Source organism: Seriola dumerili, unplaced genomic scaffold (assembly GCF_002260705.1).
Source record: "Seriola dumerili isolate Sdu_G_001 unplaced genomic scaffold, Sdu_1.0 BDQW01000110.1, whole genome shotgun sequence".
NCBI lineage: Eukaryota > Metazoa > Chordata > Actinopteri > Carangiformes > Carangidae > Seriola > Seriola dumerili.
The window spans coordinates 10,934,521-10,958,128 of NW_019174365.1; the positions used below are offsets into that span (position 1 = coordinate 10,934,521).

The 23,608-nt window shown below is 40.7% G+C and overlaps 2 protein-coding genes across 2 annotated transcripts; one reads left to right on the forward strand and one right to left on the reverse strand.

Moving 5' to 3' along the window:
• Positions 1-4,655: 4,655 nt before the first annotated feature.
• On the reverse strand, positions 4,656-9,382 carry LOC111223239 (protein FAM167A-like). The gene is made up of 2 exons (XM_022747306.1): positions 9,068-9,382; positions 4,656-6,433 (listed from the first exon to the last, which is right to left on the reverse strand). Exons 1-2 carry the CDS (start codon positions 9,263-9,265, stop codon positions 6,146-6,148), a joined length of 486 nt encoding a protein of 161 aa, XP_022603027.1. The 5' UTR covers positions 9,266-9,382; the 3' UTR covers positions 4,656-6,145.
• A 3,011-nt stretch (positions 9,383-12,393) lies between these two features.
• slc30a8 (solute carrier family 30 member 8) lies at positions 12,394-21,198 on the forward strand. The gene is made up of 9 exons (XM_022747281.1): positions 12,394-12,718; positions 13,979-14,139; positions 14,646-14,792; positions 15,802-15,955; positions 16,152-16,318; positions 16,567-16,679; positions 18,697-18,802; positions 19,374-19,508; positions 20,316-21,198. The coding sequence occupies exons 1-9, from the start codon at positions 12,645-12,647 to the stop codon at positions 20,459-20,461; spliced, it is 1,203 nt and encodes a 400-aa protein (XP_022603002.1). The 5' UTR covers positions 12,394-12,644; the 3' UTR covers positions 20,462-21,198.
• The last annotated feature ends 2,410 nt before the right edge of the window (positions 21,199-23,608 follow it).

The window sequence follows — 23,608 nt, forward strand, 5'->3', positions numbered from 1 at the left end:
ATTGAACCTTTTGTTGCCTTCCTCTCAAGTTTCTCCCATTCTCTGTCTGCGTCTCTTTTACCCGTATTGTTCAAATTTAATTGTTTGAGTCGATTGTCAATTTAAAGGGGAAGGAATAGTCCAGCAATGAAACATTTAATGCCAACTTTTCAGCTGCTCCCTTTGAACCAGCCTGCGAAAGGACACACCGAAAGGACACACCAAAACAAGCCAACAGAACACTTTACATATTTTAGAAAAGCAATGTCAGACCATTCTTGTGATGTCCTGCAAATAGCTTAAAGTACCACTAGGAGGCAGCAAAGTTGTCTGAATGGTAACACACCATTCAGATAACACACATGGTCAGGTGTAAAATGGTGAAGTGGAAGCTCTTTCAGTGGAGAGAGAAATCACCTGACTCTGGTGGACTTAATTGGAAGAATTTCTTTTCAAGACAATAATGGCTCCTCAATATTTAATTACTGTACTTAAAAAAAAAAAAAGTTTCATCCATATTACAGTATTTTCCATCCGTATAATTACAATAATTTAATTTAAACAGCGGGGCTGAACTCTTCCAGTCCATTAAACATCTGTAAAATCTTACCTTACACTTCCTCAAATAGAAATGAAGACATACTTAATGTTTGTTAAGATAGCCAGTTATGCTTCAGGCAACTTGTGAGAACCATTAAAAAGTAGGTATTCGTCAAAACACTGTGGGCAAGACAATGAGTAAGTGGCCCTTCAGCTATCTTACATCTTTCATGCAAAAGGAAGGCCCAAGGGTAGCTTATAATAGGACAAATATAACCATAGTTTTTATATTTTTGACATGCTTTATAGTGACTGGATCATCAGGCTGGTTTCTGAGGCTGTGTCTGGTTTCCTTCTATGCAGTTAATTGATACGTCATGTGACCAAAAATTTCACCATAGATACCAAAACGATCACGACCATCCTTTTCTTTAGAAATGTACAAAATATCATTACTCTTAGTTGATACAAAAACACAGAGGGTAATATTACAACCATCTTTTCACAATATACCAATACACCCAACAGTGGTTCAAAAGCTTGAATATTAATTTTCAATATGGATGACCCGCCCGCCCAAAGAGCTGCTACTTAAGTGATCCATCATCCTTTGAATGACATGTTCATGAGATGACAAGATCAGAGAAAGATCACGGCCTGATTTAATTCAGAAAAAGCCTACAGTGACTTGAATGACGATGTGTTTATCAGCATTTAACTGAAACCACCATCTCTCCCTAACCTTCAAGGATATGTCTGTAAACTGTTGTTGATCACAGTCGGGATCATGGTCTTAAGGCTTAACCCTAACCAACCAAACTAACCAAAGTTCTTTTGTTGGCTAAATCTAGCCACTGACGGGTGTCTGGAGTCCTGTGCTTTGTACACCAAAGATATTATTACCTCTGCGAATAGTACAGACAGTGATTACGTTTGCCAGCACAACATGACTGGTAAAACAATTTAGTGACAGGGTTGTTTAGTCACCACTGACTCAAGTAAGATTTGAGGCATTTGTACTATTTATACTTTCACTACAACACAGTGGGAAATGTTGAACGTTTTCCTCCACAGTATTTCTTTGACAGCTGGAGTGACTAGTTACATCGCCGACTAAGATTTGCATGCAAAACATATGAAGAATTTAAAAGATGTGATGTGTTGTTATAGATTAAATTACTCCACAGCATATAAAGTTGGAGCTGAAATGATGAGTCACTGAAAATTAAAACAATTTCAACAAGTGATTAATAGTTCAAGTCAGTTTTAATGCAGAATTGCATAGCATGATATTAAATAATTTCAGCTTCTCAAAGTGAGGATTTGCTGCTTAAACTGTAGTAAACTGAATAACTTAAAGTTTTGACCATTGTTCAGACAAAACAAGAAATTTGAAGGTGTCACTTTGGGCTCTGGATAATTGTGATGGGCATCAGTTGATTAATCAAGATCAGGAGATTAGATGTCCTATTTAAGATAGTTATAAATTAGCTGCACCTCAACAAATTACAACAGTAAACCACTGCTTACACATGAACGAGTAATAATGATGATATTAAAATCCCACGGGACATGTTTCTGCATTGAATACTCTTACTTTTAAATACTTAAACTACATTTTGCCAATTCTACTTAAATACTTTTACTTAAGTCACATTTTTCAATGCGGGACTCTCACTCTCTCCACCACCCTGTCCCTCTATCCCACCACCTGAGGCTCACTCTGTGTACTTGGCAGTTTGTTTGTCTCTGTCATTGTTGTCACACGTCGCCCTGCTCCCTTGACCTTCAAGACTGATGGCCCAATCCCTCCTAGCTCTTCTCACGCTCCACAGACCTCTGCACAAATGGAGTCATAGCTCACATCTTATGAGCTCTGACAAGTGCACCGCTCTGTCTGACGCTGTCCAACATGCTCATCCACCGGTCCACAGATTACTTTATGACAGAATTGCAAATCAAAGCCATTTATTTAATGGTCAATGTGTGGAGCAGAACTTGGCTGAGAGTTTTGGACGTCGCAAGGTCTCACTCTCTGACACACACACTAACACACTGCTTTTCTTTGTTTCCCTACGACACAACACTAAAAGAGAGCTAAATATTTCCTAAAGGTGAGGAACTGCCCTGGGAAAAAGCTGTGCACTTGAAAGCAATGACTGAGTGTGACGTCCCCTCCAAAACGTGTCCTCTCACTTCTCATAGCCAGGCCCATAAGTCAGGCAGGAAAATACACTAGACCCCTATCGCATCTCTGTACAAAAGTCAGGGGGAAAAACTGTTCATCGGTGCCAAAAACCATCCCACAAACCCCAAAGGGAATGGACTTAACTTGGGCACAAAGGGCCTGGTTATATTTCACCGTAGGATGGCCTTTGTGCCTCTGAATCGGCTAACACTGAGGCAGTGTCTCCCTCCTCGCCCAACCTGTCTGTCTCCTAAGCTGACAAGCAGGTCTTATTTAGGGAGAGGCACTGAAAAAAAGTCCACTGGGGGTTGTGATGGATTTTGTGCACGCTGTACATGCAGGCAGGCACACACAAACACACACACACACACTCAGGTTTACACATGGGCACTTTCGTCCAAATGAGAGCTCACTCACAACACATTTCTCACACTGGAATTGTATGGGGGCGGGATTGACTGAGAAAAAGAAAGAGAGAAAGGGGGGAGGGAGGGAGGGGGGGGGGTTTGTGGCGATGGTTGCAGGGGTCTTTTCAGTTCCTTTTGGAGGCAACAATAGTCTTTGTCCGAGATCTTCCACCATTCCTATTAGTGTTACGGAAAGGAGGAGGAGAGGGGTGGGGGGGGGCGGAGGACTGTTTCTCCATAGTAACAATGACAAAACAAGCCAGTTCAACTCCAGGCAGGCGAAGGGATGATTGCAGCTGCTGAGCAGAGGCACAAAAACTTGTGCTGCGGAGTCCTGCTCACACAGGGGAAGGAGGACGACTCAAGAGTGGATTCATAAGTTGGAGATCCAGTGGGGTGAAAAGAAGGAGAAGGAGAAAAAGAAAGAGAAGAGGATCCCAAAAGTTTTCTGTCAATTGTTTTCTGTCACAGAAAGTGCTGGGAAGCAACACGTGACTGCCCGCACATTCATACCCTCTCAGCATGGACCGGGACAGTCACAGCGAGGATACTCTGTCCACCATGGTGCTGGAGAACATTAAAAACAAACTCATTCATGCCTTCAGAGCAACAGAGGAGTCCAGAGAAGATCCTCAACACTCGGGATCCACTGTCAGACCAGTCAGCATCGGCAGAAGTTACCAAGCCAACGAGGAGCTGAGGAGGGCGCAGATAGATGGAGCGATAACCTGGCTGAGGTCTGAACTGGTAAGCTGTGACTGGTAACTTACAGATTTGACAATCAGTGCTTTTTCTCTGTAGTTTGCAACAGTTGTTATTCGTTGTAATGTCCAGAAATGGCCCTGATTTTTTTTCGTTGTTGATGGCAGTGTATTGATGTAGAGAAAATAGGAAAAAGAAACCTAGTAATCATCTCATCCTTCTGTCTTTAGACCGAAGTGTATACATTATACCTCCTGACATGCTGATTCAGTTCTTTCATTGTTGTCATGCAGCTGGAAATGCGCTCACAGGACCTCCAGCTGGCTCAGACACTGCTGGGGCTCAACACAGAGATCCAAAGACTGAGGAGGGAGAGTTACGGAGGTGTGGAAGTAGAGGGGGAGGATCAGCAGTAACCGGCCCCAGCAGAGAACCCCTTCTCTGGGGAAGACCTAAGAGTGACTAGAGGAAGAGCAGGTAGAAAAAAAAAAAAAAATGCTCTTACTGGAAACCATGGGTGGACAAGGAAGTAGCTCTGATGCAGCTGAAAACCTCATTGTAATAAAATATGTCATGGTACAAAATAGACACCAGTTGCATGTAAAGTAGTCCGGGTAGAGGAATAAGAAGGATAAAAGGTGCCTGGTTTTGTGTGACGCTGGCACGTTTAAATTAGATTTTTTTTTTTTTTTTTTTTTTGCACTTTTGCAGAGTTGTGCCAGAGAAAGCTGTTTGTACATGTTTTGTTTCTGCGTGAGATGGGGAACAAGACGTTTTGAATGTAAAGATGGAATCAAAAAACATTTTTATGTTGAGGACAAAAAATAAAGAGTGCAACCACTATTTTCATCTCTTTATTATGCTGGCATACTGTACTGCTGCAGTACAGCATCTGTTTGAAATACTGCTAAAAGTTCACGTTTGGTTAATAAATACATCCACATCTCATTTCCAAACAAGTCTAGCTTATACAGTTCACAGATTCTTTCTACACATCAGCAATATAACCACAGTTTCCATTTTAAACATGGATTTACAGGTTGGCTCACTAACTTAACTGTATTAATTGTTTCTCAGAGAGATATTTAAAACTATAAGTTCTGTCCAACAGCGTATTACTGTCAGCAGAATGTTTTATCACTGCATGTGTATAATAAAGATACAATGAACTCCACGCTGTCCTGCTGCGGCATTGAAGCCATTCTCTTTGCAGGTCGTAAAAGGTCAGTGAGCTTCCAGCACATGCACACACATATGCACGCACGCACGCACGCACACACACACACACACTGATAATTGACAGGTTCACAGACTTCTCAGAGTTTTACATAAACAAGAAAATCCAGAATTTAACATTTGTACAGTGTTTGAAAAATCCAGCAGAGAGTTTGTCTTCAAAGCTACTGTTAACATGAATATTTGTCTACATAGAGAAGAAAACTTTCTCTTACTTTCAGACACACAATACTACACAAAGACAACAAGGACTGCCTTTAGGTCAATGTCTAATACACAGCTTGTGCTATTCTGTCAAACACTAAAGGAATAGGACGTTTAGGGTTAGAGGAGAAGATTGATACCACTCTCTTACTGTCTGTCCATTAAATATGAAGCTACAGACATCCATTGGTTAGCTTAGCTTAGCTTTTAGACCAAAAAACAGGAAAACGGCAAGCCTGGCTCTGCACAAATGCGACACAATCTGCCAACCAACAATGCTAAATCTCACAATTTAACAGATTATATCGCATTTATTTAATCCGTACAAAAATAAAAACTCAAAACCTTCGCACAGAGTCAAGCTAACTGTCTCCCTGTTTCCAGTCTTTATGCAAAACGAAGCCAGCCGACAGCTGGATGTGACTAACTCTCAACAAGAAAGTGAATAAATGTATTTCCACAAATGTCGAACAGTTCCTTTAAATCCTTCTGAGCAGCCTGTCAGATTTAGCAAATGTATTCATCTACAGTGTCATATATTTTTGTTAAAAAAAATAGAAATCACAAAAAAAGGCTGTAAACTAATGAAGCCATTAGAATGACATATTGTAATTAGTGTGAGGATTTAAATGAACATTACTTCTGCATCAACATAGTGAGGCAATGATAAGCCGACATGACACCACTGCTGATTCTTTCCTTAACTCCACTTCATCCTCTTGTTTGGTTTCTCTCAAAGCAAAAATCATAAAATAAAAGAATTCAGAGGGGGGCAGAGAAATTATGGTGGGAAATTGCTCCACCTTGTCTCTGTTGACTGTCTCAGAGGATAAACGGAAGTTGAGGAGAGACTTCAAAAGTTGGAATTTCTTGTAATAGTTTGAATTTTTCAAGGCACAGAGCTTCTCCTGCTGAACGCTTTCTTCGATGAAACCCCTGAACGAAGGGGCGGAGACATCTTCAGGTAGGAAATGGAAAAGCCCGCCTCCCCTGAGCTGGAGTAGACGCTGCCGCTTCCTTGTTCGCTCTCAGAGTCCCAGTAGCTGCCCTCTTCTTCCTCCTCATCTGTTTCCTCCTCTTGCTCCTCCTCAGACAACTCCTGCTTGAGCTCCTGGATGCCGGAGTGAAGCTCCATCAGCTGTCGGATCAGTGCTTGGTCCTGGGAACGCATTTCCATCTGCACAGAGAGAACACATCTGTTTAGTTTAGATTTTTATACACCACAGATATATTACCTAATTGATAGAGACAAAACTCACAGGCAGGACCAAATATGATATGGTGAGGGATAGAAATGAGAAACTCAAACTGAACTTGAGTTTCTTACCTTTTCAAGCTGAACAGGTTCGTGCTCAGTGCGAAGCCATTTCATTTGAGCGTTGCCTTCTTTCAAATGCAAATGCATCTCTCCGCTGTTCTCTTTCTTCCCTTTCTTATGGGAGGCTGTCTAATTGCTGGCATTGTAAAATAAGATATTCAGAATTCCACCAACTTCAGAGTCCAAGTTTGTCCTAACGAGTGAGGAATGTCTCAGACAAAAAAACCTTCTGCTCCGATCTGCATTTCTTTTCTCTCTTAATTACAGCACCAGGCTGAGACTGGGCTCCGATTGAAAGATACTGGTTTTTACCGCCTTTGTCAACACTTGGAGGAATGAGAGACTAAACATGGACTTTTCCTTTGAGGGATTTGGAGATGTGAGCATGCCGCAGGCTCCAGCTCCTTATGCCAAACTCCAGCCCTTTTCAGATAGTGTGAATGTGTGTATCTGCATCTGCATGCGCCTTTTTTCTTTTGCGGTTCCACTGAAACCACTAGTCTAAATCAAGAGGTAGCCATTGTACTTGCTCTTATAAAAAGTCCTGTTATCTTTCCCTATAGGAACACATGAACAGATCACACTGAGATTTGATTGGCGGTGACACAAACTTCAGCAGGCTCACCATTGGTCAGCGTGAAGTGGAAATAATGGTTTTGTATTTTTACATAGAAGGTGTCTGTTGGATGCGACTCTGAAAAATAACAAATACTTTTACGCCGGATAATCAACAGTTCTACTCTGCATTCATCACAGAGATGAGGTTGTGAATCAGACTTCATGATGGAAATTATGTTATTGCACCACAGTCAAACTGGTCAATCGTTCAGGCCTTTAAAGGGGCACTCCACCACTTTTTTGTTTACTCATCACAAGAAGTGATACTTTAATCTCAGCTGTGGTTGTACATGAGATTAGCACAAATTTATCCAGGATATAAGATAAGTAAGTAAATAATATAACTAAATACATATAATTAAGAATTATATGTTTGTGTAGTTTAATCTTTGGTTTAATGCTCATTATAAAAAAAAAATGGAAATTTGAACATTTACATTTCTCTCTTTCTGCAGCTGAAGATCATGTGATATGATCAAAAGCCCCAGGACAGCTATGAGGTGAGGTCATTTTGTCAACTGCTGTTTGCAAGGTCATAAACAGCAGCAGCCACTACATAGACCTTGACATTTATCCTGAATTTTAAAGGTCTGAGAGGAGCTTGTTTAAGCACAGAGTCTGCCAAAGCTGAAGCTGTTGCTCATAATAACTGATGAGAAACAATATTTTAATAAGGTCTGGGTTGAAATACAGTAAATTCTACTTGTTCTTTAACATGAGTAGAATGCAGGTTCTGTCATTCATTGCTGCTCTACAGAGGATTGTTAAAAAACCAACCAGGAGGCCTCTGTTTTTAGCGTTTTGTCCAGCTCCTGCTCAGACGCGTGGTTTCTCCTCGGTTACCATGACGAGCTGTCTGGGTGAATGCACTTAATGCCGAGTGATATATTAGGCCGTAACAATGAGACTTACACTGTTGCTCACAGAGGTGCAACTAGACACACACATACAGACTCAGACACACACACACACACACACACACACACAGCCTCTTTGGTTTAAAGGGGCTTGACATTGTAACAACATGCCCTACATGCATCTTAGGAACAAAAAGGCAATAACTTGGGCCTCCCACACAAAAACATTCAGCGTGACCCCGGAGGTCATTTTATTTGGGTGACAAATGTCTTGACCTTCGGAATAATGGACAATAAAATGCCTTTATACTCGCTGGAATCTTAACGTTATCAGAGGACCACACAGAGGGCTTGACAGCTCAAATATGTTGTCATGCTTAAACTATGGAGTAATTTGAATATATTATATGTATCTCCAGCGGTAGACGAAAATGTACTTAATGTAACTTTTGCTGAATAGTTGCCATTGTGGCTACTTTTGAAAATGTCCAGTTAGTGAAATGCTAAAACAATACAGCCCAAGAAGGAAAATTGTCAGATCTGTGAATTGACTCTTTAATGTTTGTTTCAAAGCAGTATTGAGCTAAAGTCTGCTAACATTAGCTAAAATAACTTGCTACTGGTCATACCAGACCAAGTCAGGCTGTAGCCACAAAGTCCCTGAGTGTATTGACCTGAGCAGGGGTGTGTTTATCAACTCATGAGTTCAATGTTTCATTTGTAAAGTACAGAATGAGTTATTACTTATTTCAAAAGTTACATGGTCCCACTTTAAAGTAACAAACATAAAAGTACTCATTGTGCAAAATGGCTCTTTAAAAGGCTTGAATTATGGAGCACTCAAGGTTTATATTTTTGTATGCAAGAAAATAAAAAAATAAAACATTTTCTGGATATATTTTATATGTAAATCAAAGTGACTAGCGACTACAGCTGTAAAAGTACAACATTTACCTCTGAAATGGAGTGATATAGATGTATAAAGTAGCATGAACACTAAGTCAAGCCCCAGTCTTACCAGTTCTCTTCGCAGCCAGGCCAGTGCACTCTCGATGTCCAGTTTGGTGCCCTCTCCTCCAGCTGTGCACCCTTCTCTGCGGTGGTCAGTCCTTGTTCGAGGGTCCCTGCATGAAGTCTGCCCGGCTGGTTTACAGTCATCAAAGGTGGAGGTCTTGCAGGAGAAGTCCCGCAGTCTGGTTAGGACCACTTCCATCATGTTAGGGTTAGTGATATTCTTAAATTTTTCTAACTGGGTTTCTTCTGGACCCTCTTCTGTGCTGCGTCTACTCAGCTGTAGTGCAGATACAGCCTCGTCTGGTCTCTCCGTCTCTTCTGTTATTAGATCTCTTGCACTTCTGAGGACTTATAAGGAACTCGCTCTCTCTTTCTCTTCTTCCAAACACCCCCCCCCCCCACCCCCTCTCTCTTTTCTTGCTTTCTGTCTCTCAAACATTGCCCCCTCAGTTCCTTGGCAAAGTGAACCGGTGTCACTTGAGTGTGAATGTGACGGAGCAGGTCTGACGTCAGTGCATTGTCCAGATGCCTGACCTGGAGTTGTATACCACTTTTGGGGCTTTTTATCAGACGCAAACACACAGTGATCATTAGGATGGAGAGGAGGGGAGGAGGCGGGTGGTTGCCATGGCTACAACAGTTGTGCATCTTTAAAAAATACTGGGGCTTGCAATGGTTCTGGTCCGTTGTTTGGTCTGTTTAAAGAGGGTCCAGGGAGGGCAGAGCATGTGCATGCATATGTACACACATAAAGATACACAAACAAGCACACACAGTGTGTGAGCAGAGCTCTCATGGACCGGGTGAGTGGCCTGTTGCGGGGTCAGGATCTTAAGAACAGTGTGAACAGCCATGTGTAACTAACCCTTCTCGTGCCATTTTCCCCTCACTCTGCAGCCCCTAGCAACCCCACGGCTCCATCTATTCACACACACACACACACACACACACACACACACACACACACACACACACACACACACACACACACACACACACACACACACACAACACTTTGGCAAACCAAACACAGGCCCACTTTCTGGAGTCCACAGACGGTATTGACCAAAATAGACCTGACACACTGAAAAGCTATTTTTAGTCAAACTGACTCCACTTTTAGACCTTTTCAAGAAAACAAACGTCACTACTCTCAAGTAGAATAAAAGAAAAACAGCTTTTTTAGTGTGTGATTGTCTCATGCACTTAATGCTGCAGTCAAAGAGACTGAAAAGCACTGATGTGGGTGGGAAGAAGTTATCTATCGCCATAGCAGTATACATCCCTCGCTCCACCCACACCGACACAGCCAGTGACGTCATCCACGCCACCATGAAAACTGCAAACACTGCACACCCACAGACTCTCCTCCTCATCTCTGGAGGCTTAAATCATGCCTCCCTGTTCTCCACTTTTACCTACATTTACTCAATATTTCACACGTCAAACCAGAGATAATAGGACACTGGACTTATTGTACGCTAATGTCAAGGAGGCTTACAAACTCATCACCCCTTATCACCCCTTGAAAATGAAAATGACATTTTCATTTTCAAATTTAATGACCATTTTAATAAAGTCCCCTCTAGGTTCTATGATGACTTTAACATATATGATTTTAGTCTGTTATTTTTCTGCACCAGAAGCTTTGAGGATAGAAACACTATATCATACTCATGGATTGTGCATTTAAAGGAGCACCCAACCCCTTTTAAGAATTCACATTTCTTATTCCTGTGCCCCAGAGCAGATTGGTGAATATTTGTGAACATGCACAGCTTAGAGTTAGAAAGTTAGAAACTAAAGGGAGAACCTTAAATCCCAGTTTTCTCTATAACAATGAATGAAACTAAATAATGATATAAAAAATAAAAAGTTTGTGTAATGTCTAAGACCAAAATGCGTCTTTCAAATCTTAAAAAGTTTATTTCCAATTTAAAATCTGGATGAGACCTGTACACCACACAGCTACTGAAGAATATGGGGTTAGCAAGATAACTTCATCACTTGCACTCAACAGCTCTTAATGTGAGGGGTTCAATTAAAAAGAGCAATGCAATTCCTGCATTCTGCATTTTCATTTGTCACTTATGACATTTAATTTTAAATTTGAATGAAATACACATCCACTGGTACTAAAACAAAGTCAGTGCCCCTTGTGTTTGAGGATTCTCTCTGATTTCCAGCTTTAGGGACAGGGTGATGTTTCCAAATACAGGCTTAACTGGCACAGGAATAACATGTGTGACGTTTTAGCTTTTCATTTGGTCAAAATTGCTTTCAAGTGAATGAACTGTATCTTTAGCGTGAATATGATTTATTAGTAACTTGAACTTCATGATCAGTTGCTGCTGAACTTTTACCTTCACTTACCGCTGCAGTTTATGAACCTTTAACATTCCTTGACTGTTTTTCTGAACGCTTTCACAACTCATGATCTGTAAATGTGTCACTTAATAAAAGAACAGTCATGTAATCTCATACATTGTTGGTGATCCATTGTTGCCACCTTGTGGTAAATCTTGGAAAGAAACGTTGAAGCAACACAGGCTACTTGAGAGCTGCAGAGATTATCAAATTGTGCCAGGACCATTCATTCATTCATTCATTCATTTGCCTATAGCCTAATCACTTACAACCTACTCCACGTGTATTTTAGCACGTATACACTTGATGGGATATCTCTTATGATTTAAGACTTTTTTCCCCCCCCATTACAATTGTTTTCAATGCAGAGAGCTGAAGTTGTTGCCAGGAAGAGTTGCTATTCCCAGTCACCGTGATGAATCCATGAGTGAAGAAAAAAATCAGCGATCGACTAAATCAGCTTTCGGTTCAGGGATGACAATTGATTTACAGGAGGTGGTCATTGAACCAAGCATGGATAGATTAAGAAATTCATGCCAATGTGATTATACTAGGGGAAGGAGCGCACGGCACTATGTTTGGTTGTATAACCACAAAGTGCCGTCTGGTCAAAAGAGGTGGGCGGGTCCCGAGTGGGCTTGGTGGTTTGCGTGGCTGACTAAGAAAATGCCACGCTCGCGCCGATTTTTTGACGCGCAGTGCGGACTCATTCAACTAATTACTCATGTAAATGTAAGTTTAACCTATAGGCCTGTGAGGGGGGTCTAAATTCACGTGGGAGATGAAATGACCTATCTGTCTGTGGGCCTGACAGGTGCTTTTCTCACCAGCCTTTTGTTAAGATATTTGTCCTTTAAAGTTTTAGCCTCTCACCAAAAATTTGGAACCGTCCCTCTCATCACCCAGCTCTGAGCTGCTGCAGGCGGCCGAGCGTTTGCACACGGTGCGAACCATGTTAGTCACAAGGCTGCATCAGATATTTAGCTGTTCACAACCTGGATGGTCTGAGAGGATGTTCAGCGGCTGTTAAAACACTTCTCAAAAGCAGACAACGAGGCCTACGAAAGATCATAACGAGAAAAAGTTTAGATTAACTTTCTCAAAAATTACTTAGCCCATACGTTTAATTAGATTTAGATTTTTTTTTGTTTGTTTGTTTGTTTTAGTTTGGGTATTTTTTTTCTTTACATCTCATATTTTCCAAGACGTGAATCATGTTCAAAAAGAACAATGCAGAGAGAGTTCCCCTGGTGACAGATGGGAGGAACACTTACACCGCTGTGGCAAGGTAAACCTTTATTTCTTACATTTCCCAAAAATACTAAGTCAAACTGGAAATGAGAGAACACGTGAATGTGTCCACATCATGTTAATTAAGTCTTTCTCATACAAGTTATAATCCTTTTAAAATATTCTGTGAGTTTCTGTGAGACACCAGTCGGATAAAGAGTTATCCAAACTTTTTTCTATCCGTTGTGAAAAATAAATCTGTCTCACTTATGGTGGTTGTGCTGTGGGCAGCGTCTTTGCTCACGTTCCCTTGTTTGCGAAACGCTGGGTTTCCACACGGGACTGATCTGGGGTCAGCCCGGATTAGCAGTGCGCAAACGTGCAGCAGTTCATCCTTCCTGCTCATTTGACTTGTGTTTACTGCGCAGTATGTCCGGTCATTCCCTGATTGGAAACGTCACAGTTAAAAACACAGGGAGGTGTGCACAGGGGGAGAAACATTGTGACCTATTTTTTCTTATGTTTTATTAATAATTAAGCAATTTCTTAGAATAAACACAACAGCCAAACTCTCTCTGTGTTGCTCAATTGACTGATTCATTGTATTTGCTGATATTTACTTTACATGCTAAGTGGAAATGTTCCTGTAGAGAGACTTGACCCTCAGCTGAAATACTGGTATTTGTGCAACTATTAGTATCCTGCTGAGGGGACAACAGTGACTTAGACCATCTTCTGTTGCCTGTTGCTGCTTCTTCCTGGAGGTTGTGTTCAGCTGTTCATCAGATCATGACGCTGGTTTCTTGTTGGTCATGTGGGTGAATATTACAGACATGATCAGAGAGCTGCATGAGCATCGAAACTGACACTTAAAAAATTGAATAGCTCCTCGGTGACTTCTAAACAACAGTGATTTAGAATTAAATGTTACAATCTACCCTTTCAGTTTGTTTTTGTTTTTCAAATATCAGGCAATTCATCCTGTGCTCTTTCTGGAAGCAGGGAGATTGACACTGTTATTTGAACATCTCTGGATTTTGGATCGTTGGTTGGACACAAAAAAAAGCAATTAGATGACAACTCCTGATTTATAAACAAATTTTTTAAAACCTTTCTCAATAGGTCAAAGCTTAACAGTTAATCAATAGAGCAAAAATAAATAACTGAGGTTAAATGATAACAAAATAATTCTGTGAGGCACTAAAGAAATCTGTAATGAGTCAGTTCTAGAAAGCATAATAAAAAATAAAATAAAGGTCAACTACATGCTGTTATCTGTTGCTTCACTGACTCTATTCTGATTTTAATGTTGATGCAGCAACCAGGAGGCATTACAGAACGACGGTATCGGCGGCATCAAACATTGCCATGACAACAGCCGTGCTCAGGAGGATCGCGAGCGAGAGAAGAAAGTTGCCAGGAAGAGGCTGTATGTGGTCTCTGTTGTCTGCCTGATTTTCATGATTGGTGAAATCCTTGGTGAGTCATTCTTTTTTTTTATTCTTTATTTTTGCTCCTCTAATCCTTGTTTTTTTTCCTCTCTGTGGCTCCTGTTTTCTTTTTCATATTTTCATTCCCAGTACATTTTCCATCACGAGATCACTGACCTGTTCAGTCTGTAACACCCGATCATTAGCTGATACTTTATTGACTAGTTGATGGTTAATCAGATACTTAGTTATAGTTTATCATTTATCTGCTGAGTCACTCCCATTCCTCCTGACCCTTCTTCTTCTATTTTTGTCTTCTTTCACTTCTGCTTCTCTCCTCTTTCTTTCACCCTCCACTTCCTTTTCTTTTGTATGTTTTCCTCTCCTCTTCCTTCCCTTTGCACAGTCACCACTTCTCTCCAGCCTTCACTTCTTTTACACTTTTTCCCAATCTGTCTTAATCACTTATTTTTTTCACAGTTGAATTTTCTTTCTTTTTTTAAAAACAAAGTGATATAATATTTAAATAACAGCGCTGTCTGTCTGTTTCTGCAGGTGGGTATTTTGCAGGCAGTCTTGCCGTGATGACAGACGCTGCCCACCTGCTGGTGGACTTCACCAGCTTCATCATCAGCCTGTTATCCCTTTGGCTCTCCTCCAGACCTGCCACACACAGGCTCAGCTATGGCTGGCACCGTGCAGGTACACTATTGACGATATTTATATATCAGTCAGTGGCTGCACTTGAAACATTTTTTCCTGTGATTCTGAACTCACCAACATCACGGGGTTTTTTAGTGTGGTTTAGTTTAGTGATTGTTGCTGGATGTGTGTTAATATGGATAGACTGATGCAGGATTGTATTGAGGCAGTTAGCCTGGCTGTGTGTAAAGGTAATATAATCCCCCTGCCAGCATCTTTAAAGTTCACTTATCAACATGTGATATCTTGTCTTCGTTTCATTTGTTCAAAAACCGAAGTGTAAAAACAACAATTTTGTCGTTTTTATAGCTGACCATCACGTGCCAAACCATTTCATAGCTGGCAGAAGTAAAGCAAATAAACATATTTCCCAAATGTTGAACTATTGCTTTAAGATGTATGTTTTTACTTTCCATATCTACATGTTTTACGAGATTGAAGGCTGTTACTGAATCAGAACGACTTTAAAGAGATAGTTATTTGAATACTTATTTATATTCAAACCAAATAGGATGACATTTGTTGGAGTTTTTTTTTTTTTTTTAATACAGGGTCAACCAGTGGGAAAGATAAGACATGTTCACTCTTGTCTGTATTACTTTGGAATTTATCCTTTTTTGGCTACAAAACCACTGAAAGTCATGTGTGTTAGCTGATGCACAATGAGATTTTTTTTTGGGACGGGTTATGTAATGTCAGACTAGAGAAGACTGCAGACCTCCAGTGCTAATTTCACTGCTCTCTGTACAGAAGAATGATGCCTAATCTGCCGCAAGTTTTCCAGAACATCTGTGAAATCTTAGTTTAGTGTGATGATGAGAAGTGTTGAACCAATAATTACACTACCTCTACACTTGAATTCTGTGTGTGTGTAGTAATGTTTAACTGTGTATTGAATTTAAGGCCATTTTCAGTTGCTTCAGTTGCTTCAGTTCTGTTACCTAGAGCAGCTTCCAGGCGAGTGATTGACCACAGGTTAATTTCTCTCCTCGGCTCTTCACCCATGCAGAGATCCTGGGTGCGCTGCTGTCGGTTTTCACCATCTGGCTGGTAACAGGAGTGTTGGTTTACCTGGCTGTGGAGCGCCTCATCAGCGATGACTACGAGATCGAGGGCACCATCATGCTCATTACCTCCGGTTGTGCTGTGCTGGCCAATATTATGTAAGTAGAATACACACTCATTTCTCATTTATACGGCTTTTACCAGTGCACAGTGGGTCTTTGAATATTTATGATTCAATTAAAGCCAACGCACAGAGGAGGGCAATACTGAATCCAGCTTCACGGTCTCTTCAAGATGTTGTAGTACGTTGTCAGAGCTCAGTAGTTTCATTCTTTTTGTTTCCTCTCTCGACAGCATGGCCCTCACCCTTCACCAGTCCGGCCACGGCCACAGCCACGGCGGGCTCAGCTCGCACGGTCACAGCCACGGTGGCAAGAAAAAAAAAGGACACGATCAGATCTCGAACCACGCTCACTCGAATGATGACCGCGTGGACGTGGAGCAGAACGGGCCAGACCACGGTGTGTTTCTAGTCTGAGTCATTATTTTGTCACTTTACTTTCTCCTCTAATATCATCACTGTCGGCCATGAAACTATGAAACTGCTCAAACCCCCCCCCCCCTCCCCCTTAGCGCACTGTTCTGTACTTTGACTGAATATGTGCTGTGGGGTCATTACAATCCATCATAATGACATTATAATGGAATATATAATGAATTATAATCCAGTGTATAATTAGCTTTACTACCCTGTTATTTTTCCTGTCAGGACGGAGGGCTCAGCAGGCCAATGCCAGTGTGCGAGCGGCCTTCGTCCATGTGGTGGGAGATCTTCTCCAGAGCCTCAGCGTGCTTGTCAGCGCCATCATTATCTTCTTCAAGGTAATGAGTCTCTGGCCCAAGTCCAACCCGGCCCCTACACACACACACACACTCCCCCTACCCGCTCTCACTCTGTTTGCGCTTTCGTGTGAAGGCTCCGCCACATTGAGTGTTGTTCCGAACTAATGATCCTTGAGTGGGAGTGGGTTAGAAATCCCTCCAACACCGAGTCTGCATCGACGCAGACTTACAAAGCACACTGTGCAGCGTCGTTTTGAGTCCGGGATGGATGAAATGCCATATTACCTACTAATCTGAGTCCCGTGTGTTTATTTCCAAAGGAGAAGTCATAAATTTCCTCAAACAGACATTTGACTATTTTCACATCCACATGACGCAATTAGAAGTTACATCATATTTTGGAATGAATGAATGTACCCGAGAAAACGGGACGTGTTCTTTTTTTTATTTTTATTTTTTTATTTGACTTGATATTTGAAAATTAATCTGTGGGGAAAAAAAAGGATATAATTAGATTAAGATGGCAAATGAAAACATGTTCGGCAAAAACGAAATGCAGCCAAAGAAGCATGGGTGTGAATTTTTATTTAGTATTCAATTGATGAGTTTCCTTTCACAAGCTCATTATGCCATGAATGTGATGAGGGCCATGTCATTGCCCACACACCTACATCTTTGTCAGTGCGGTGTATACGATTATGTTTTAGATAAATATTGATTTAATCACAATATCTTTCTGAAATATTTTGGGTAACAATGAATTTCCTGTTTCGATCAGAGAAAGCTTGCCGTTGTAATTATTCTCTCCCCCTTAATGAAGAGACACTCCACAGCCGCGAGTGTGACTCCACGCGGAGTTACACTCCGTCTCTGAGTGGGAGTGTGTAGAGACTGGATTGGAATCGGGCCTCTGTGTGCGAGCACACAGGGTGAAAAGTCTTGAGAAATTGAAACAACCCCATGAGGGGCAGTGAGGTGTAGAGAGTAGGTGTGAAACGCATCAAAAGTCAAGACAAGAAACTATAAGACATCTGTTTACTTGTTGAAAATAGTTTAGAATGAAGAATATTTTAGAAATGACTTGAACATTCACTAATGTGCTCAGTTGGTGTGTTTCAGCAAAATAATCAAATCATTCAATTGAAAATAAAATTTAATTTCTTGTTGCTCTTGGCTACTGTTATATTGCATTTTTTCCCCAATTGAATAATAAGTAACCCAGGAAATATACTTTTTTTTTTTTTTTGCATTAGTCCATTTGCACATATTGTCTTTACATACAGAGATGAAAAATTACCAAATTAATTACTATCTTTGCAATGCACTCTTTCAATTTAATAGACAGAAAATATATTAAGTGTATTAAAGTCTGTTTATATAATAAATATCTGGATAATGTAGCTGATGGTCAGGACAGGTAATTTGTGATTTGTAATAAAAAATAATAAAACTAAGAAAACCAGAAGAACAACAACACATTCTCTTTTGATTAATAAGTGTTATGTTGATTTAGTTTTGTTTTTAACCTAGCGACTGTTAGTGTTAGGGTACTGCAGCATCTAGTGCAGTAGCTCTCATTTATTAATTCCTGTATTATTTTTAGCTTCCAGCACTTGGTATATTTGGTACTAAAAACAAACTCACCCTGGAGGAATTGTCGAACAGCACAAGGCTGTGGCTGTTTGCAAGAAGGAAAGAATGGAGCTGTATTTTCTGTCCATATGCTCTTTTGTTTTTTGGTGTGTGTCTGCCTGCTCTGTAATTTCATTGTGCTGCACATCCTCTCCCAGGACAGCCATTTCTGCAGAATTATGAGCTTTTCTTACAGTGCATAAGAAGTACTGAATTCACTGCTGCTGTCCCATGTCCCTTTCCTCTGAGTAACCATTACTGATTTTAAAAAAGAGATAAAATACTGAGCTCTATCCTCCAAACTTGAACTTTTCTTAACACCAGAAAGAGTGTTCTCAGGTTATGGACCAAAAGCAATCACATTATTTTCACGCAGATGTTAATATGTAACCCTCATTTTCTGCGTTATGTTTTTGTTTTTCAGCCAGAATATAAGATAGCTGACCCCATCTGCACCTTCCTGTTCTCCATACTTGTCCTGTGCACCACCTTCACCATCATGAGAGACATCCTTGTCGTCCTGATGGAAGGTGAGTTCATCGTTCCGAAGCCGACGCTCCGAAACAAGAACGTGGTTTCTTTTAACTGAGTTGAGAAAGTCAGCGGAAGACAATGCAAATGAAGAAGAAGTCGTCGACGTCAGCAAACGTGAAATGAGGAAAGCGATGTATAAAACATGATGGAAATGTGGCCTTTTTTTTTTTTGTTGTTTTCATGTATTAATGAGGAAAAAGTACAGTGCCCACATCGCTCCTCACTTGCTCCTCCTCTTTTTTGTCTCCTCAATGGACGTCATTTATTTATTTATTTATTTTCTAAGTCTGTTGCATTTAGCTTTTATCAATGCGCCAACTTTTCCAACTCAGCAAAGCATAAAAATATTTTTGCCAAATTTTGAATTTTTAAAAAAATTTTTTTACAGCTTTTATGTTTTGAGCAAATTGAATATGCGCATAAAAACAGGTGGATGGAAAATCACCTAATGTCAATATATTTGTGCTTAGTGGAGGATTTCTCAGTTTTCTGCTCTCTGACTCCATATTCATTTCCTCAGTCTTATACTTACTATTTGTCTCGTTGTCTTTTCCATCTATGACTCAGGCACTCCGTCAGGGGTGAAGTACAGCGAGGTGCGGGGTGGTCTGCTGGCAGTGAAGGGGGTCACAGCGGTCCACAACCTTCACATCTGGGCCCTCACCATGAACCAGGCTGTGCTGACCGCACACGTAGCCATAGGTGAGAAGAGTCTTGTGTAACTATGAGCTGTCTGTGCATTATCTAAATCACATTTTACTTTTTTTAAATTGGTGCCACTTGTAACTTAGAGTCATGGATGAGTTGGCCAAAACGCAGTGAGTGGCTACATCAACTTTGTTTTTACTAAAACAAACAGATTTTTAGCATTAAGATGAACTTGAAAGAGATTTTTTGACACACATTCTCTCAGTTTGGAATATGTTAAAATACACACACACAAAAAAGCTAATGCTGCTCTGTGTCTGCTGGATGTGTACATAAATAGTCAATGATTTGCTACTGCATTTTCAAAAATAGTGTTTAAATCTGTGTTATACTAACTGCCATTTCACTGCATTAGCCAGCTAACATTCAGCTCAAAACGTGAGTCTTGACAGCTGACGCTGACAAAGTACAGCTGAAGATGAAGCACAGTTTAGTTATGTTTACGTAACGCAACACAGCACAGCCATTCCTCTGGCATCACCCACATTTAATTTTTTTATATACACTCTAATAATGACAGTTAACTTCCATTTATTTCAGCCAACATTTTAAGAAATGATTTACTTTAGAATCTTCTTGTCAATTATAACTCCTCCTGAGGACACCCCCACCTGAGGCTGCACAAGCGGATACTGAATGACAACATAGTAAAACACAGTGATATGCCATTATAGGACCAGTTATGACTATTGACAAATACATTGATAAACTCTTAAAATGTCTCAAAGTAAAGTCTCCACGCAAGACAACTTAACAATTTTTTTTGTTGCTATTTCCTTTGTTTTCCCTTATTCTTCACAGATGAGTCAGTGGATGCTCAGACGATCCTAAGAGAAATGACACAGAGTTGTTTCTCCTCCTATAACTTCCACTCTATCACCATTCAAATGGAGAGACAGGCCGACCTGAAGCCCGGATGCACACTGTGTGAGGACCCCAAGATGTAGGGACCTGCCTGAGTCATCGTCTGAGCACAGCAGAACAAAGCCAAGCAATGATTTTAGCTGCTGTAACTCGTGGTGATGACGGCATTTAGTTATTCTGCACTGCTCACTGGACCCTGAGGTCTTATGTTTTACTGTGACATTAATGCCAAAGTCACATCACTGTGCCTTTAAGTGCCTTTGCATTGACATTCCCAAAGAAATGTTGATAATTAAATATAGAAAGGCTCAGGATGTAAATGATTCCTAGGGGTGTAACTCTTTTACTCAGCTCGCTCCTGTGTGAAGTTTTAACCTGTTTAAAACTTTAATGTTCATGAGCTGTCTTTGCTTTTTTTTTTTTTTTTTTTTTTAAGTGTTTTCATATTAAAATAGGAATGAATTAGTTTGAGTAACTGCTAATTTAAACATCTGTTCGTATTTCTAAACGTGCATCTTAACTGTTTGTTTACCTTCAGACTTATGTGAAACATCCAGGACGCGGTGCTAAAGTATTGTTTGATTGAGCATCAACCTACTGTATCAGCTCAAGATGCTGGATTAGGCCACATCTTTTTGCACAAAGTCTGATACATGTGAATGTAGACCAATGAGTATTTCTATGCATGGACTATTACACCAGCAACCAGCAAAGTACTGTATGTGGAGAGCATCATTTATATTTAAATACATGATCAAGACACCTTTCCACTGCCTTTGTGCAGTGGTAAGGTGTAAGCCGAAATGAATTATTCAATAAAATATTCCTTTTTTTTTTTTTCAAATACCTTGTCTTAGGAGTGTTGCTTTCAAAGTCTGATTTACAATGTCATAAAATCCTTTGTGACAAAGCACTGTATCCGTTTAACCCCGTACTGCCCGCACAGCTCTGTTGCTGGGCAACAAGCGTAGAAATGGATCCATTGTCTTCAGGAGCATGTTGATCCCTGTTAACTGCCCCCCCCCCTCAACCTTGACCTTGAGCCAGTTTGCGGATACCAGGGGCCACTGACACTGTTACTGACACTGAAGTGTTTACGGCTCGTTTGAGTTTGACCTTCCTCTGCTCTGCTGTTTCCTGCAGTGAGGGCCATGGGTGTCCAGAGCTACAGGAGCGCACGGTCAAGGGCATCATTAATAACAGCTGACAAATAGCTGGCTGGTGCCGTCTTACTCTACTGTAAGACTTTTATTTTGAAAATATCTACATTTGTAATCATACCTTACTGCACATTACAGGTTTGAACTACTTGAACAAATTTCAGCTTTTGTTTAAAACCCCTTAACATAATTTCCCCCTTTGGTTTAAGCAGCTTAAAAGTTTTTGAAAGAATATTATTCCAGGCCAAGTCTGACAGTATCACATATACAGTACCAGTCAAAAGTTTGGACATACTTTCCCCAAAAGTTTTGACTGGTACTGTACATATATAATATCTATTTTAGCTTGGTCCAACACTTTATTGAAGTGAAAGTGAGTAGAACTTTTCAAACTCACCACCTTAATTTGTTTCTTTTGGAACATTAGGATCTCCACTAGAATTTAAAATAGCTCTGTAGGTTTGAGCACCCACCCATATGCCTACACCCCCACCTATACACTGTACTTCTGTGTCCCATACCTTCACCTCTGCTAATCTCATTGTTGAGTCGAGAGACCCTCTGATGGGAAATTGGCTGTGAGTGGTTGAATGGACTTTACATGCTGCTGCTTTCATAGCAGACCATTGTACTCCCCTCTCTCTCCATCTGAACTTAGCCCTTCAGGGACCAGATCAGTGCATATTTAATTAAAGCATGAGTAATGCACTAGGTGGCTAGATAATCCGTTTTAGGCCTGATACCCCCTCAGCTAATAATCATTACACGGTTTGTGTTTCCTCACAAGGGGTGTTCTGTCTGTCTCCCTTTCCGTTTTTTTTTTTGTTACCTTTTGCTCCCTCTCCAACTCATGGTTTTCCTCTCTGCTCCTATTTCTCCATTCACTGCCACTCCATCAACCACCACCACCACCACCACCACCATCCCCCTCATGTTCAAGGTTCAAGCCCCTGCAGCTCTGATGGGATGATGCAGTACTTTGAACCTGATGTCAGTTTCAAGGTAATCTGTGTTTCCCGATGTATTTTATGCCAGAGGCCTCAATTAAATGCAGCAGCACAGGACACACAGTATGCTGCATGAGACACACAGGTAATGCGATACTCCATGGCCTATTTTTGCAATATTTAATTTGAATCATCATCCTGCTGCAAATTGTGCAGTCAAAATGATAAGATTTCTGTTTACACCGCCTTATAATCAATGAGGGTCTTTGATTTTTACAATAATGTTTTGTCTCAATATGGTTCGATTACATTAACATGACAATCCATTTAAAATCAATGCATTTTCCATCAGCTTGCCTTGATGTGATCAATACAATCTCTTGTTTCTCTGTTCACTTTGATCAGTGATGATAGATGGGCTCTCAAGTAGGTAAGGGCCTCTAGACAGCTGGGCAGCCCTGCCCCCATGATAAACACAAACACACACACACACACACACAAAAGAATCCTGCACATATCCACACGCCGCATTTGCATTTTCCAACCTTTTCCATGGATATGTGAATGAAGGTAATTATTTTCAAAATTATTTCTTATAATGTCAAATGTATAATTCAGCAACAGGGCAGGGGAAGCATATTCATCTCACTACCTGCCTCCACCCACTCACCATCACTACTCCCTCGTCCCAATTAAACACACCAAGAAGACAGGCTGGATGATTATGGAGAAACTCATTTCCAAATGGCATGCCTCAATTGGTCTGCCGGCACAGCAGATGGGGATTGTAAGAGTAACACTCATTCATCCTGGCAAGCTAACCAGCGCTCCTTCTGCAATTAAGAAGTTGTGGGCAGTCAAGTGAACTTGTTTTTCATATCAGTGTTGCATGTTGCAGATAAGGTGTTTTTTTTAAGGGAAAGAGAATAAGTGAAAAGAAATGACTTCAGGTTATTATTACACAAAATGTGTTCCAGATAAAAGGAAATTGAAATCCAGCCTGTAACCCCTAAATTTGAATGAATCATGTAAATTAAGTAATAGGCATCCTAATCTACTTTTTCAGCCCCACTCAAGCCTGAAGGCAGAGCCTTTCCTTTTTCAATAAAGCTCTTATTTCCAG